Genomic DNA, 18,418 nt, shown 5'->3' with positions numbered 1-18,418 from the left:
TCAAGAGTCCCGCGGATTAAGAGTCCTGCGGGTTAAGAGTCCCGCGGGTTAAGAGTCCTGCGGGTCAAGAGTCCCGGGTTAAGAGTCCCGGGTTAAGAGTCCCGGGTTAAGAGTCCCGCGGGTCAAGAGTCCCGCGGGTTAAGAGTCCTGCGGGTCAAGAGTCCCGGGTTAAGAGTCCCGGGTTAAGAGTCCCGGGTTAAGAGTCCCGCGGGTTAAGAGTCCCGCGGGTCAAGAGTCCCGCGGGTCAAGAGTCCCGCGGGTCAAGAGTCCCGGGTTAAGAGTCCCGGGTTAAGAGTCCCGGGTTAAGAGTCCCGCGGGTTAAGAGTCCTGCGGGTCAAGAGTCCCGGGTTAAGAGTCCCGGGTTAAGAGTCCCGGGTTAAGAGTCCCGCGGGTCAAGAGTCCCGCGGGTTAAGAGTCCTGCGGGTCAAGAGTCCCGGGTTAAGAGTCCCGGGTTAAGAGTCCCGGGTTAAGAGTCCCGCGGGTTAAGAGTCCCGCGGGTCAAGAGTCCTGCTCGCGAGTTAACGGAAAAGTCACAAATATTGATGTAAAGCGCAAGTAAAACTAATACAGGAAACGCACTGGGCTGTGAGTTGTTTTTTGAACTCATATTGACCATTCTGCATTTCGATTGGATTGGATTTTGTGACATAAACAGACTTATTCTTTGCCGTTTGGATTGTCATTTCTTCCTTTCCAGTCCGAGCGCGGCTCCAGACCACAGGATGTCACTGATTGGCTGTGGATTGGCTGAGTCCAGAGGGATTTTCAAGATCCTCAGAGACGTCGCTAATGTCGTTAAAAAGGACATTTGGACATTTGGAAAGCGGCGAGTTTGAGTGACACGGAGGAAGCCCGTACCTCACTGTTGCTCATCTGGTAGTAGTCCTTGTAGGCCATGTAAACCTGGAACGAGTTGACGCCTGAAAATAGACACAAAGAATCATAAATTATGGTAAAAGTTTGCTTCTTATAAAACACTTCAACCCCAGGCTGCTGTAACCCGACCCACCATTTTTTCAAGTGGGTGGGTAGGTAAATTATTATTATTTTTAACTTTGCAGGCAATAAAAAGATCCAAAATTAATTGTATGTTGGTGTAACCCTACCAAATGTTTTCAAGTGGGTAGGTAGGAAGGTAAATTCCTTTTTTTTTTTTTTTACTTTAAAGCATAAAAATAAATCCAAATTTGTATATAGAATTGAATTAAGAATTAAGTGAAAACTATGAAATTAAGTTAATATTATAATCTATCAAAAGAGATGCTACCATAAATGTACAAAAAAAAAAAAAAGATAAGTCCAGCCAATAAACTATTTTTGTACAGGACAAATGATTTTATTTTTTGGCCATTTTCATGTCGTAGAATTGTCGACGTCCTCTTTTCGCTCGCTTCGTGCGGTCTGACACTGACACACTGAACCTAAAAGATCCATGCACTGAGCACACATGTTGCCGTTGCCATTTTTTTTTTATTCTGCCATGTGACACGCAGTGACCGCCAGGAGTCAGGCTTCAACAGACAATGAGTTGAACGTTCTCCGCTCGTGTTAAGTTTCATTTTCATTTCTTTTTCGGCTTCGTAATATTTTTAGCAAGTTCCAGTGACACAAAATTATTCAACACGGCGCTTTTTTGAAAAAAACGGCTTTTGACGGCTCGGTCGGGTTACGGCAAACAGACATATTATTTTGTTCTGCCCCATTAGAATGTATTTACCATTTCCCAGCCAAATTTGTCAAAATATCCATTAATATTAATTGGTTTACTTAAAGTGCCCCCTACAGGTTGGATGACTCATTACACTAAAATACAGTCAACAATACTATATTTTTAATTTTGCTAAAATTGATAACAATGTTTTCACAGAATGGCATTTTTTTTAGGTTCATAATTTCACTTCCTGTTTGTAATTGATGACTTCACACTAGGAAATTACCCAGCAACCACTGGGGAAAAAACTCATCTAATGTCACTTTATTTTATTTTTTTGACAAATTTATGAGAGTGACTTTATTTTGTTGAATTAATGTTTAGCGGGTGAAAAAAGTTGTTTCTAGTGTGATGTCACTTCCTGAGATTTCCCCCAGATTTGTCAACATTTTCTCCACAAATACCACAAAAAACAAAACTATAACTTAAATGTACAACAGGTAAATACACCAAGTAAAGTCAACATTTGAAAATGTAAAAACCTGTCATAGGCACTTTAAGTTTTAAGCATGAAAACATGTTGTTCCCCCAGTATAAACCTGGAATTGTACTTTGCTTCATCATACGTACCATCGAAGCTTTGTTACAGATTACTTTTTGTATTGTGCAGTAAAATTGGGGTTGAATTGTTTTAAAATATTTCATACATACAGTATTTTCAGTGTGACGTGAATGTATCACGCTGGCACAACCGCGGGCGCTTTAAAAAGTCCAAATGTGGCACCGTGTTGCGTTTTGAACTCAAACCTTTGTCCTTGATGAGCGCGTCCACCTCGTCCCTGACGCCGTCGTTCCAGTGCGTGATGTCCACGTGGAGCGAGTAGTCACAGCAGGACTTCTCATCGGCCCACTGCCTCCACTGGTCGAAGGCCTGCACCAGACTGCAGCCGGGCTCCGGGATCACGTGGTCCACTGACGGACACAAACAAGAGGTCAACACAAACACAAACAAATGTAATGATGGAAAGGTCTTATTCTACCATATCCATACAGTAATATGAACCCCTCCATATTCCAATGCAACATATTCTTTGTAATTAATAAAACAGTGAAACAGCTGTATTTGTATTTATTTATTTATTGATATCAATTTTGTATTTATTTTTATTTATTAAACAGCTGCGTTTGTTTTCATTTATTTATTTATTTTTTTAATCAATTTTGTATTTATCTTTATGTATTAGACAGCTGCATTTGTGTTTATTTTTATTTTGTATTAATGTTGAATTTATCTGTATTTATTAAACAGCTGTATTTGTATTTATTTTTTTTAAAAATTGTCAATGTTGTATTTATTTTTATTTCTTAAACAGCTTGTACTTTTAAAATGAGTGACTTTTATTTATAATTATGGAGCGTTCTATTCGCCGAAAACCAGGAAGTGCATTGTAAGCACTGTGTATTTGCTGTTGTTGCTTCATCGTGATGGAAAAACTCATTTAGGATGCTCAGAATACACGAGAAAGGAAATAACTATGCAAATTGTTTACAGTGAACTTCAGAGCCACGTACGGCTCCTTTAACTTTATTCCGTTATGTTTTTATACTACCTTTTTGTTCCTGTTAAACATTTGCTCTAAACTCTACATCCTTCTACATCCTAGCAGTTAGTGACACTGGCTATAAAGCTTCTCTGCTTCTTAAAAAGGCTTTTAGTTAAAGATTAGATAAGATTCAAGAACAGCAGGAGAATAGAGACAATAAAAACAAGATAAATCACTTTTAAAATAGACTTATTGTAGCTCTAATGCACTGGGATGGTAGAAAATAAACTGAACTTAATGTAGAGTAAGTGGCCATGGCCGTGTGCAGTGCAGCTCATGATAAGTAGCAGGTATTAATTTTAAAGTTGAGTACATTTTGTATTTTGTAACAGTCTTTTATAGCCGTGTATTTCATTTCAAACTGCTCAGACCAGTATCCTTCCTCCTCTCGACCCCCGTCCTGCCTCCATCCGACAGCTCTTACTAATCAAAGAGACACAATCTGCTCATACTTTGCATCTTTATGAGGCAATTACACATCTAATAAGACTTGGTTATACATTATCAGGGTTTTGCTACTTTCCCTGTTGCCACCGCTCTCACTCTAGTCATAATAATGCAAAATATCGTTTGAATGGTCCTCAAAATGTTGTCTGTATCAGGAAGCTTAAAGCCATAAGTATATATTATAATACATGGAAATTCACAGCTCAAAGTATTATAATTCAATAATAATACAATCTAATTTATATCCTAATAATTCAACACTTGCTACACTTCCGTCTTTCACTGGATTAATGTAGCAACAGAATGACACGGGAAACGGTGGGAAAGTTGTTTGGAGACAGAGGAAGCCATTACTCCCGTCGCTTTCTCATCGGCTTAATGTGAACCACGGGGAATAATGCAGTCGTACATGCACCGGCCAGCTCTATGGAAGTGAAAAGCATTGTGGGACGGGGTGTTCTGCAGCTGTCGGTCGGGAGGCGGGTGCATTTCGGGCGCATGTGACGGGAGTTTGTTTGAACACGTCGATGTGAGATGGGCTTTTTAATGCGACACATCATGTTTACAGCTTGTTTACTTGAATAAATGTAAAAGAAACAAAAGATATATATTAAAAGTTTTTCATTTTGTAATATATTTTATAATAAAAAAAATAATGTATGTAAAAATTGCCCAAATGGCACATATTTGGTACATTAAATCTGAAAAATGGACAGAGCCAGGTTTAAATTTAAATTTATCAGTTTGTCGACATATTAGACACAAAAAAAGAAACTATTACAGAGAGGATTTGGGATATTTTACTTTGTTTTTGAGTAAAATAGCTCAGTCAAATTAGATCTGAAAATTGCTGTAAAAATTCAAATTTTGCCTAATTTTTTTAAGCTTCAGATAAAACTTGAAAAAATCGGGCTTGAACTTAGATATCAACGAATCCTTCTGCACGTTCCGTTGACACGTTGGATTTATATTGTAACGTTTGGTGCTGGTTTAAGTGCAGATCTTTATGTCCCTGTGAGAAAATCCACCGCATTTGAAACGTCTCAGAAAAATCTATGAATGACGTGGATTAAATGAAATAATAAATACAAATTAGGAGCAGAGTGGACAGTGTTGTTGCTTCCAATAAAAAGCCATAAGTTAAGAGAGTAAAGTGCCTTAAGTGTATACCGTATTTTCCGGACTATAAGTTGCACTGGAGTATGAAATGCGGTTGCAAGTGTGAAAATAACAAATAATATCACATATAAGTTTCTCCGGAGTATAAGTATGAATATGTAAATATAGATATAAGAATAAGTCGCACACTGGCCAAAACTATGAAAAAAGGTGCGACTTATAGTCCGGAAAATACGGTAATGGTGTTTGATTAAAGTGACAATGAAAACAGATCATTTTAAGAGTTGTGAGAGTGAATACAATATTTTTCCAGCTGAATTAAAAAGACAGGAGTGTGTTTTGTGATTGGTTGTATGTTTGACTGCATCGGGCAAAGGGCATTTTTTCTATCTTTATTTTAACACTAAACATAAAAATTCCATCTGAAATAGCATCTGAAACGCCCCTTTGCCCCGCCCTTCTTCCTCAAAAGCCCCTCACCGATCATCGTGGTCCCCCCGGCCAGGGCAGCCTTGGTTCCCTGGGCGAAGTCGTCGACCGTGGTGGTGCCGCGGTAGGGCATCTGGAGGTGTGTGTGGATGTCGATGCCTCCGGGGATCACCATCTTCCCGTTGGCCTCCACGGTCTTCACGCCTCCCGGGACGATCAGGTTGTCTCCGATCTGCCTGACGACCGCACGCACAGACGCTCACGTTTACGCCGCAATGTTTGTGTCTTTTATTGAGGTTATTTACGTGACTGAAGCAGAACATTTACAGTCGGGTTGTAAAAAGTATCGATGATCAGACACTACTTTATACTGAAGCTAGTGTCAAAACAAACACAAGAAAACTGACATTAACAGGACAAAATTTGACATTTAAAGAACAGTTTTAGAATGATTTTGAGCTCTTTTATGACTATAGTAAGACCACTGGAAAAAAGTACCATTAGTTACATTTCACAGAAAACGTCAAAATTGATTTTATTCCAGAAAATATTCCATAAAAATGATTTGTTCATCTCATAATAGAATATAAGATAATATAATAATCACTTTCTCTAATAAATGTGAACAGCTGCAAATCAAGTAGTATTTTCTGGACTATAAATCGCACCTTTTTTCATAGTTTTGGCCGGAATGCGACTTATACTTATATTTATACTTATATACTTATTCACCGGACTTATATGTGATATTATTTGTTATTTTCAGAGTTGCAACCTCTCGTCATACTCCAGTGCAACTTATATATGTTTTTTTCTATCCTATTATGCATTTTTTGGCTACCGAAAATACAGTATTAATAATTATTGTGTATTTTTATGTATAATAATATAATGCATTTTCTTCCCTTTATTATTTATTAGGCCCGAGCGCCACAAGCTGGCGAGAGGCCTATTAATCTCGTAAGGCCGTGCGAAGCACGGCTGCGAAAGTGCGCACGTAGTGCGCACAAAATCGAGCGCGAAGCGCTCGCCCACTTCCAAACACTCACTAACGCACTCCTCCACTCATGCACGCCCCGTGCATACTAATTAGTTGTAGGAAAATGGAACATTACTGTTGTAAACGGGCGAAGCCCGTGCAAAAGTTCGCACTAAACGAGCACTTTACATTGGGATGACGACCGCTTCGCGGTCGTCATCCCCATATAAAGCACTCATTTGCGCTAAGTAGCTCACGAATACGTTCCCCATCTCTTGCATGTTCCGTGCATATAAGCATGTAAGGCAAAAATTGAACATTATTACTGTATAGAGGGCCAAAAACACAAAGTGGGCGGAGCCCACTCAAAATTATCGAAAGTACCCGTCAGTGACCAGGGACCCACACCATGAGGTAGGAAAGCGCGAGCGCTTTCCGAAAATGTATAGTTTATGATATTTGAAAAATGGGAAACATTGTTTTCGCATCGGAATATTATTCTTTCTTTCTTTCTTTCTTCTTCTTCTTCTTCTTCTCGGGACCAACCCCCCTATTTTTCACCCAGTGAACATTGACGAAAAGTCACAAAAATTTGCACGCCTCTAAAAATCGTGCCTCTCTACATTCTGGCTATTTCCCTTTTCTAAAATTAAAAAAATTGGCGCGTCAGCGCCCCCAAATGTACCAAAAATGCATTGAGAGATGGGAAATGACCCAAAAAAAATCTGATCGTAGAATCATGAAATTTGGCGCAGAGGTAGATGGTGACAAGAGAAGTAAAAAATATTATTACGGCAACGCCGTCCGCCCAACCAAATGTCGGCCATATTGCTTCAAAAATGGCTAAACATGACTTCGGAGTTTTTCCAAACGTCGTACTTTTACGAACTCCTCCCAGGGCGTTGGCCCTAAAAAGCTGAAATTTGGTGAAAATGCTACTGAGGAGTGGGACATCAAAAGTTATCCAAATTACATTGATACCTCTCACGGTCTCTGTGCGGCGAAGCCGCAAACTGTAGCTAGAATTTCAGAAATCTCCCATATTTAAAATTTCTGCCGTTTGCGCAGATAAAGTCCGAATTGCGTCAAATTAGAATCAGTTGTTAAACTCTTTGCCCTAAACCTACTTGAAGTGAAATAAATTCATTTGGCGCCACAGCGCCCCCTACAGATTTTATATGGAGGTTAAATGTTTAGTTTTGCGAAATTATATGAAATTTGACACACAACTCAATTTTAGCATCCCCATCAAAAAAGTCAATGAGACCCATGTCATAATTGTTATGGCGTTGCCGTAACGATGACCGAAACCTTTCATGTTATTCCAATGGGGAAATCGCCAGAACATGTTTACACTTTAGACTTTCACAAACTCCTCCCAGGGCGTCAGCCCTATTAACCTGAAATTTGGTGAGACTCATCTTCAAGACCATCAAAAGTTATCCACATTTTCATTCAAAGAGTCACGGTGTCTGTGCGGCAAAGCCGCACATTTTGCCAAGAATTCAAAATAAAATTGCTTTTTGATGGTAAAACAAAGGGGAGAAGATGTGACAGCGTCACAGATTCAGCAGTAGGCGTAATAAAAGGACAATTGGGGCGCGTTAGCGCCCCCTCCTCTTGCGGCGTGGCGGCGGTGTGGCGGCGGCGTGGCGGCGGCGTGGCGGCGGCGTGGCGAGGGCCGATCATTGCCGCTTGCGGCTATATTTTAGATTATTCTTAAAACTGTGTAAAATTAAGATCCATCTCCTTGTTATTGATTTTCATCGCTGCAGCTGAAAGTACTATCCACAGGTATCCATCTATCGCGTCCATCGCTGGAGTTTTACGTCCGAGAAACGTCGTTTTAAAGTCAAACGTGTCGATATTTAAGACTCACGATCTCAACGTATTTTATTTCTTTTTCTAATGAGTGTGAGGATTAAAGACGACATCATAACTCAGACGTGCCACAGTGTTCTCCCGTCGACACACTGGGAGTCGCTCACATTCCTAAAGCTCGCAGACAGAGAGACGGAGAGGGCGGGGATGGGGGGTGGGGGGGGGGGTCTGAATATTTGAATGGATGCCACCAGCTCTGCTCTGGTCCAATAGAAATCAGACTGATTGTTATGCAACACCACGACTGTCGCTCGTCAGCTCAGAGCGGGACAAAGACACAGAGAGAGAGAGAGACTGGACCGACACCGAGAGACGCTCGAATGAGACGTTTACAAAAGGCACGACAAGAGGAAAATATTAAGAATGTCCAGAACTGCTCTTTAAATACTAAAATAACCAATTCATCTGTTGCAATCTGTCTAAATCGTATAAGCTGTTGTTGTTTTTTAAATATAAATCATTTACATGGGGGATGTATCCGAAAATGTACAATATCGCAATTGTTATTTTCCGGACTATAAGTCGAGTATAAGTTGCACCAGCCAAAAAATGCATAATAGAGAAGAAAAAAAAAACATATATAAGTCGCACTGGAGTATAAGTCGCACCAGCCAAAAAATGCATAATAGAGAAGAAAAAAAACATATATAAGTCGCACTGGAGTATAAGTCGCACCAGCCAAAAAATGCATAATAGATAAGAAAAAAACATATATAAGTCGCACTGGAGTATAAGTCGCACCAGCCAAAAAATGCATAATAGAGAAGAAAAAAACATATATAAGTCGCACTGGAGTATAAGTCGCACCAGCCAAAAAATGCATGATAGAGAAGAAAAAAACATATATAAGTCGCACTGGAGAATAAGTATACCGGTAAGTATATAAGTTTAAGTCGCACCCCGGGCCAAAACTATGAAAAAAGTCTTATAGTCCGGAAAATACGGTAGTCAATAATTAACACAAGGCCATTAAAAATGACAGCAAAAACAGCTGATTGAAAATAAAAAGGACAGAAATGTTTGCGTAATCTTCCAAACAAGGAAATAAAGTCGATTTTTCGGCTCTTTTGTGGTTCATTTTATTGTTCGTACACGTTTTTTGCGATACATTTGAGTATTTGTGACGCGTTGTTTGAATACTGTCAGAACATCTTAATAAATAATTGACTTATCGATATCGTTATTTGTCAAAAATGTGGATAAATGACTTACTTGATGACCCCATCCTCCATGTAGATGTCGGCGTGGAAAGACTGGTCATCGTTTACGATCCTCCCTCCTTTGATCAGGAGACGCTCACTCTGCGGAAAACAAGGGAAACATTCACTTCCTGCAACATAAATCAACATCCTTAAAGCGCCCCCTGCAGGTCGGACGACTCATTGAACTAAAATGCAGTTTGGTATGATTAAAATGTTGCTAAAAGTTATTAAAAAAAAATTCCCAGAATAGATCATTTCACTTCCTGTTTGTATTTGATGACATCACACTAGGAAATTACACTGAAAACACTGGGGGTCACCATTTTTTTATTTTTATTGACAAATAAAAATATATGAGAGCGACTTTATTTTGTTGAATTCGTGTTTAGAGAGTCAAAAAAGTTGTTTCTTTGTGTAGATTATGCATAAAACTTTGTCTGGCATTAAGTGAAACCTAGTACGATGTCACTTCCTGTCATTTTCTCCACAAATACCTGCTCGATCGGTGTAAAATGATAATGTATATGTACCACAGGTATAAATACACCAGATAAAGTCAAAATTAGACAATTGTGAAAACCTGCCATAGGCCCTTTAAGTCCTTCGTTGTGTTATTGAAATGTCTCAGCTGTTTTGACCCGGGTTATTCTCTTTGATAAAACACATTTCACACATGGCGCTCCCTCTGGCTCTGTCGGCCTTTGTGTCACTGAGCAACGCCACTCATTTGACGTGTGTTAAAATGACAGCACTTTTCCCCACCCACTTTTCCTATTGGTCCGCCTCCGAGTGACAGGTGGCTTTTACTGCCACTTGAGTGATATTTTGTCTGAAGTAACAGTACTCTTATTCCTTGAAAGTAATACATGATTTGAAAAAATGATTTTCTTTCGGATACATATATATATATATATATTTATTTTTTCAATTTGTTGTGATTTTGAGCTTTAATTATCATTATTTTTTTGTCCTCCCAATGACATTAACGTAAAATTATAACTCTGATGTTATGTCCAGTCAGTAACTCTTACTTGAGTATTTTTTGGTGCATAGTAAGCCTTTTTTATTTTTATCCTATAGCAGATTTAAATTGTTTTTCTTTTTGACTTTTTATAGGTTGTTTTATCATTGTTCATCGTTTTATGTTGCACCAAATCACTAAAGCAAGTTCCTATGTTTGTGAATTCTGTTCATAGACAATGGCAATAAACCTTTTCTGATTCTGATAAATAAATTAATAAATTAGAAAAAAAAAAAGAAAAACATTTTCAATTCAGAATAAATTTTGCAATTTTATGAAGTTCAGAAATAGTCTCAGTCCAAAACACGCTTTCTGTCCAACACTGCGGACGCTCCATAAACATGAGTCAACAGCATCAGGTCGGGAAAAGTTCAGAGGAAGCGACGCTAAATCTGATTTAAAGGAACTGATCCAGGTTCAAGATAAAACTTGTTTATGTCGATTCTGTGACACGACTGTGGACTCTTCTGTGTTTATCCGGTTCAGTCCTTTTAAGCGGTGCAAACAGACATGTTTTTACAAGGATTTAAATGTACAATGAGATTTTAAAACGTCTGTCACTGATGCATAACCAGATCAGAACCATTTTGTGATCGTAACATTGGACTTCAACCGTAATAATGTTGGACTCTCCATCGGTTTGGGAGGGATGAAGGGAATCGGGACCAAAACGAGTGACAAGACTGTTTTGTTTAGTTGAATAGCTTGAGAAAAACATAAAAAGTATCTAAAATATAAGGCTGGGTGACAAGGCAAGAAAACAAAGAACTTTTCCCACGTATTTATCATAATCTGCAGTATTTTCCATTTGATGTGTGCGCTTTTGTTGCTGCTGTTGTCTTTTTACATATCTAAGTGAGGAGTTTAATATGAATTTGACGAACAAAAACAAATCAGAACAGAACAAATGTGTCATGTTTATTTCTCCGAACGACATGATTTTACTGTAAACCTCTGGAGTCATTCAGTTACAAGGTGTTATAGCCGCAGAATTTAAGGAAAATGTGTCAGTCGATCCAAAACAAAGCCATTGTGAAAGCCCAGCTCGATCAGGTGATGTGGCCTGAGTGTTGCCATGACGCCACAATCCGCGGGTTCCCATGGAGACAGAGGAGGACAGCGGGGCGGAGGAAAATCATTTGAACGCGCCTGTAACGGGGCCGAGCAGGCGGGATCGTACATTAACACGACGCTTGGCCTCACAAGCGCTTCCTTTTCCAGGTTTTGTATTAGAAAATGACAAAAAAATACAATAGAAACAAAAAGACGTATAGGGAAATAAGTAATTTGATGAGATATTCGCTTAAATATATCAGAATGTTACAATATATGTCTGATTTCTTACGAGGCAACCGATGAAACGTGAAGAACTAATTGTGATTTTGTTTCTGTAAATTATCTCTGTAAATACTTATGTTTGTCTTTGGTCTATTGCGTTTTTTCTTTTATATGTTTTTATTTGGAGCTAGAATTGGACCACCAACTTCGGGATGAATGAGCAATTATGAGTAAAATGTAGTAAAATGTATGAAAATGTAGTAAAATGTAGTAAAAATTGATTCAAAAAACAGTACCATTTTGTAAAAAAAAAAGAATACAAATACAGTAAAAAATGTGCAAACATTTTGTAAAAAATAAAGTAAAAATAGAATAAAAATTTAGTAAAAAAATTATAAAAAATAGAGTAAACAGATTAAAAATAGAGTCATTTTTTGTATAAAATTAAGTAAAAATTTATTTTAAAAAACAGTAAAATGTTGTAAAAAAAAATAGAATACAAATACAGTAAAAATGTTGTGAAAAAATTGCAAAAATAGAAACATGTCTGTTCGTCTAAAATATATCACCCCTGACTACGGGTCAAATGCAAATAACAAAAACCCTGTCCAAAGCATCAAACAGCAGCTCAGCTCAGCTCAGCTCAGCTCACCTCAGACTGAAATCACAGAGAGAAACCTCGTGTCGCTAAAAAATGTGAATGACCTCACAGTTTGATTCACAAAACGCAGCCGGCCATGTCCCAGTTCGAGCGCGCGATCCAGCCCCCTGGCTCCAGACCCCTGGCTCCAGACCCCTGGCTCCAGACCCCTGGCTCCAGACCCCTGGATCCAGACCCCTGGATCCACCACCATGTTTCGTCATCGGCGCTGCCCGTTCCTCGCGCGCTCACTAAAATGGTAAACGCCGATCACGCCTTCCTCCGCAGTCGTCCCGCAGAAAGGTTGCAAAGAAAGACCACGCCCCCCCACCTTACATCATCATTACAGAGCGAGAGCACTGACCTCAAACTGTCTCTCCAAGAACAAAAGGAGAATGTAGTGAGTCAGACGCATGTCATGGGAACGTCTGAACAGTGTTTTAGGGCTGTCGTCGACGGAACACATGCAACCGATCGATCAGAAAACCGGAAAAAAAAACTATTAACCCAAACTGCACTTACAAGACTAAGACGGGATACAGGAGTTCAGCAAAGTCAACTATTTATACAGAAACGCACAAGGAAACTGTGTATTTATACGCACAAAGGAAGTTTAAACTCAAATATGCAGCTAACCCTTTCCTTGTCTTCACTTTTTTGCTTTTGTCTAAATCTAAATCTTGATCGTCTAAATACATTCACTGGTCGACCGATTAATCGACTAAAGACATACGACCCAAGAGTATTTTATTTGAGTTTGTGAGTTTGTGAGGGCGGTGGTCGACCAAAGACAAGAAAACTAAACGTGTTCTGCTGCAAAAAAAAGACTCTCAAAACCGTGAAGTATCTGAATGTACTTGACCCAAACTGCACTTTGATTAATCGCAACCAATCTGTGTTTAGACGATCGTCAACTGATGTAGAGATCAAGCTGGAGTTACTGGCCACGTGGTTCATCACCAGAATAATTAAGCAAAATAATTACTCTAATTGTGAAAGTAACAGCAGTATGACGTCTGAAAAGTGATGCCAAATAAGTTAAATGATACTTTTTAAATGTTTTTTAGTAATTCAGATTATTATTCATGTGTTTGACCTCACGATTCCATGATCTAAAACAGTTTATACATTGACATTGTGGTGAATTTGGAGTGTAAGTGTGGATGTCTTGTCGTGATTGGTAGTAGTAAATGTAAACCTGAAATGATTAGAATTTGAACAAATATCAATAGTGAAAAGAAAGCTTGACTTTTCCTGAATAGTTTTAGTTAAAAACAACATGTTTTATTGGAAAAAAAAAATTCTGTGTCAAAATATAGATTATATTGTGCACAAAAAAAACAGTTTTCATTTTCACTGTTGTTTTGTAACACTATTTTGGACCCAGGTGGAAAGTGGTAATGTTTGGACTGTTAGCCACAGCTGCCCTGGGACAGACGACAGAACAAAGGCTGCGATTGGGCACTGACAGCTCCTTCCACCACCAACCAACCAACCACAGTCGAGCTATAACAAAGATGAGCCTCGTTATCTTCAGTTTGGGAGCAAAGCCACACCTCTTTGTTCATCGCCTTTGTGCGCACGAGGCGAGTGACGCTGGAGGACAAATGTCTCAACAAACCGAGCAACAGCCGCTCAAGACAGCAGCCACTCAAAGCATTCCTCAACGTGGGCAAGGGACACGCCCGTCTGCATGTGCTACAACAGTAGAGTATGTCGAGTTATCCATAATGCTGTGTACCGTATTATCTATAATGCTGTGTACCGTATTATCCATAATGCTGTGTACCGTATTATCCATAATGCTGTGTACCGTATTATCCATAATACTGTGTACCGTATTATCCTTAATGCTGTGTACCGTATTATCCATAATGCTGTGTACCGTATTATCCATAATGCTGTGTACCGTATTATCCATAATGCTGTGTACCGTATTATCCATAATGCTGTGTACCGTATTATCCATAATGCTGTGTACCGTATTATCCATAATGCTGTGTACCGTATTATCCATAATGCTGTGTACCGTATTATCCATAATACTGTGTACCGTATTATCCTTAATGCTGTGTACCGTATTATCCATAATACTGTGTACCGTATTATCCTTAATGCTGTGTACCGTATTATCCATAATGCTGTGTACCGTATTATCCATAATGCTGTGTACCGTATTATCCATAATGCTGTGTACCGTATTATCCGGGCTATAGTTTGGACGGGGTGCGACATGTGATATTATGAACACACTATCATATAACTTTGTTTGTTATTTTCACACTGACAGCCACAAGAGGGCGCTTTAGGCTCTGAGCGACGCAGAAGAAGAATCTGCACTTCCTCTTCCTCTGGAGTTTGTGGAGTTGTTTAGAAGTGACACAGAGGAAGAAGAATTCAATGGATTTAGTGATTTGGGGTAAAACTGATGCTTTGGTAAACTTGTTAGCATGTTCTTTATGCTATAGTTATCTGAATAACTGTTCATATGTTACGTTAACATACCAGACACTTACCACAGTTCTGTCTGTGTCTCATGTAGCTGAAGGTGTTAGCGTTAGCATACGTCATGTAGCTGAAGGTGTTAGCGTTAGCATACGTCATGTAGCTGAAGGTGTTAGCGTTAACATACGCCATGTAGCTGAAGGTGTTAGCGTTAGCGTACGTCATGTAGCTGAAGGTGTAAGCGTTAGCATACGTCATGCAGCTGAAGGTGTTAGCGTTAGCGTACGTCATGTAGCTGAAGATGTTAGCGTTAGCGTACGTCATGTAGCTGAAGGTGTTAGCGTTAGCGTACGTCATGTAGCTGAAGGTGTTAGCGTTAGCATACGTCATGTAGCTGAAGGTGTTAGAGTTAGCATACGTCATGTAGCTGAAGGTGTTAGAGTTAGCATACGTCATGTAGCTGAAGGTGTTAGCGTTAGCATACGTCATGTAGCTGAAGGTGTTAGCGTTAGCATACGTGCACCTATTCACCATGTTCTCTCATCTGTTATTATTTTAAATTGCATTTCAAGTTGAAATGTCTGTTCTTGGTCTTGGATTTTTATCAAATAAATGTACCCAAAAAGATGGACAAACTTATGCTTTACTCAAACACAGGCGTAAAGTGATATTTTTGTGGATCATTTTACAGTTTTGTCACATTTGTCCGATATATTTAAAGACACATTTTAGCACACGGCGTTATCGGGACACTCTCCAGCAGTAATCCAAAACTCGTTCATGTAAATGGTTCTGCCGCAGTCTTGCTCAAGTTGTTCCAATAAAACGATGGTTATTTCTGTGCTTCCTCGCTCTGCGCATGAATCCCTGCATCGCTAAGTTACGAGACCACAACACATTTATCATCACTCTGCTTTTACGTGCTTCTGTCCAGCTGCTGACCGTCACATTTCCTCTAAAACCAAGCAGTAAAACGCATTAAACACTCAAGGCTTTTCCCCCCGTACAATGTTCAAATCTGAATATTTCCAGAGTGGAAAACCCGAACGTCAACAACAGCGTCGGCGTCACGGACAATTTGAACTGAAACAATGGCATGTGCGGCGCGACGTTCTGCGGCGCACGAGCTTTATACGACACACGTTTTCACAAATCCATCAGAGAAACGAAACATTTCAGGTGTTTTTTCTTTTCTACTGCATCTGAGGACAAAATGGCGACAATAAGACGCAGCGAAACGCACGGGAACGCTCGACATCGACTGTAAACGCCGCAGTAAACCAGTCTGTGTTAAGCTTAAAACAATAATAATCGATTACCGTATTTTCCGGACTATAAGTCACACCGGAGTATAAAGTCGCACCAGCCAAAAAATGCATAATAGAGAAGAAAAAAGCATATATAAGTCGCACTGGAGTATAAGTCGCACCAGCCAAAAAATGTATAATAGAGAAGAAAAAAACATATATAAGTCGCACTGGAGTATAAGTCGCACCAGCCAAAAAATGTATAATAGAGAAGAAAAAAACATATATAAGTCGCACTGGAGTATAAGTCGCACCAGCCAACAAATGTATAATAGAGAAGAAAAAAACGTATATAAGTCGCACTGGAGTATGAAATGCGGTTGCAAGTGTGAAAATAACAAATAATATAACATATAAGTCGCTCCGGCGTATAAGTATAAATATATAAGTATGACTATAAGTATAAGTCGCACCCCGGCCAAAACTATGAAAAAAGGTGCCACTTATAGTCCGGAAAATACGGTACTACTTTTAGACAGAAAATGATCCACATCTTCATGAAACGTACTGATGTATAATTCCTTGCGGTATGATAAACATGTTAAAATGTTATATCGTGAGTGAAGCGTCGTCAAAAGTATCGAATGTCAGATACGACTCGATACTCAAACTAGTATCGCATCGAGAAAGTATCAAAATAAATAAAAAAGTACATTTTAGAATGATTTTGAGCTTTGTCAGAGCTAGCGTAAGACCACAGCGTTAAATAAAGAAAGGATTATTATTTAGTGTCGAGTCTAGAGTCTAAATTTGTAATCATCATCGTGGTATCGAAAATTGTATCGAGTATTGACCTTAGTATCGAATGAACTATGAAACGTTTCCTCTGATCTCCATGGAGACGAGCAGAGAGCGCCATCGGGGGGAAGTCACAGCGATATCGTCGAGATGTCAATGCTTTACTCGGAAGGTTCCACGGTAAAGCTTTAAATGTATCTTTCTCCGTGGACACAGGCGGGTGAAGTTACAGGTCGGATCCGCGGCGAGGCGAGAACACTCGTGGTAAGAAAGGAGTAGAAGAAATGCCATATATATCAATGTAAAATGCCACACTGGGGAACATTCCCGGCAAAGTTGTTTAATCTTCTTTGCGAAAACGATGTAATTACAGTTTTATGAATTATTTAAAAATGGAGCCAAACTAAACATTCAAATGACGATCGTCTTCAAATGTTGTATCGTTTGTGTCACAGAAATACTGTCTCTTATTCATCCATAATCATTTTAGGTCGCAGTACGATCGTAAAGACTGAAACAAATCATAATCGTTACTTTTTTTGTCATTTTTGTACTAAATTAGGTCTTTTTTTTTTTTGTTCAATTTAAAGAAATGTGACGATTTTATAAGCAAAATTACCGATAAGTTCTTTCTGCTCAACCTTTCCTCAAGAAAGTCAACCGTGTGTCAAATTGATCTTTCAGAAAGTTTGATTTCATAAAGCGCGTCACATATTGAGGAGCGTGTTCAGATCTATCTTTATTTTTTTTAGGATTTTATTGGTTGCTTTGGTCGTGACGTTAATAATCGCGAACAATCGTCAAATCAAAATGTTTATTATTCTCACGAAATTGTGTCAGTGAAACCCGCTTCTCCCGTTACGTATTCCACGGTGGTAAAAACAGTGACTTTATTGACTTTTCTGGTGGCGCCGGGTCAGTTGGCATGTCCTCGCCGGTCAATCATGACCAGTAGTACAGGATATGAACTTATGTCTTTTAAACTAACACATACTTTAATCAAAAAAACATGGCAAAGTCGGTGAATGTAATATTTTACTCTGTTTTTACCCCCAGATAACACAATTTAGAAATGTTTTTGGCAACAGAAAGGTGTTTGTTGAGGTTTAAGTGCTGTACAAATACTGTACAAAATGTTTTTCAGCGTTTCCAGATTTACATTTGTTTGTCTCATAAACAATATAACCATTTTTCAAAGTTTGTATTTCTGAAAAACAACACTAACGGTCTTATCAATCATTTAAAACATTGCCCAACTCATCCAAGCATTATTTATGGACGGATATCCGCTCCTTGACGAGAAAAGTTTGATTTTTCCAGCTGGAATTTAAGTAAAATCGCCAAAAAATCTCCTTGAAATACGGCAATATTGAATTACTCTCGCGGCGGTTTCATTTGATTGACGGTTAATTTGCCCCGTGAGCTCGTCAGATTGCGGCCGGGCCTGCTGCGCCACGTTCGGAAACTTAATGACGCCCGGAGAGTTGTTTTAACCGTTGTTTTTTACTATTTCCCTCGCCGCGTTCTTTCCCGCCCTCGTCTCAAGTTCTGCCAGACGCCGCTACCGCTCCGTTTCCCGTGACGGCCACTTTCCACTCGAGCCGCCGTTAGCCATTAGCCATTAGCCATTAGCCGTTAGCCGTTAGCCGTTAGCCATTGGCCATTAGCCAATAGCCA

At 39.2% G+C, this 18,418-nt stretch overlaps 1 protein-coding gene across 3 annotated transcripts in view; it reads right to left on the bottom strand.

Moving 5' to 3' along the window:
* dpysl3 (dihydropyrimidinase like 3) overlaps positions 1-18,418 on the bottom strand; it is an 82,924-nt gene that overhangs the window by 40,188 nt on the left and 24,318 nt on the right. For all 3 annotated transcript variants that reach the window (XM_072445682.1, XM_072445683.1, XM_072445684.1), the window contains exons 2-5: positions 9,323-9,411; positions 5,302-5,486; positions 2,459-2,623; positions 859-920 (exon numbers count right to left, since the gene is read on the bottom strand). In XM_072445682.1, coding sequence (XP_072301783.1) covers positions 859-920; positions 2,459-2,623; positions 5,302-5,486; positions 9,323-9,411 — 501 coding nt within the window. The remainder of the gene's footprint in view (positions 1-858; positions 921-2,458; positions 2,624-5,301; positions 5,487-9,322; positions 9,412-18,418) is intronic.

Source organism: Eucyclogobius newberryi, unplaced genomic scaffold (assembly GCF_026437365.1).
Source record: "Eucyclogobius newberryi isolate DKJ021-1_F unplaced genomic scaffold, fEucNew1.0.hap1 SCAF_15, whole genome shotgun sequence".
Taxonomy (NCBI): Eukaryota; Metazoa; Chordata; class Actinopteri; order Gobiiformes; family Gobiidae; genus Eucyclogobius; species Eucyclogobius newberryi.
This window is presented reverse-complemented; position numbering and strand designations above follow the sequence as displayed.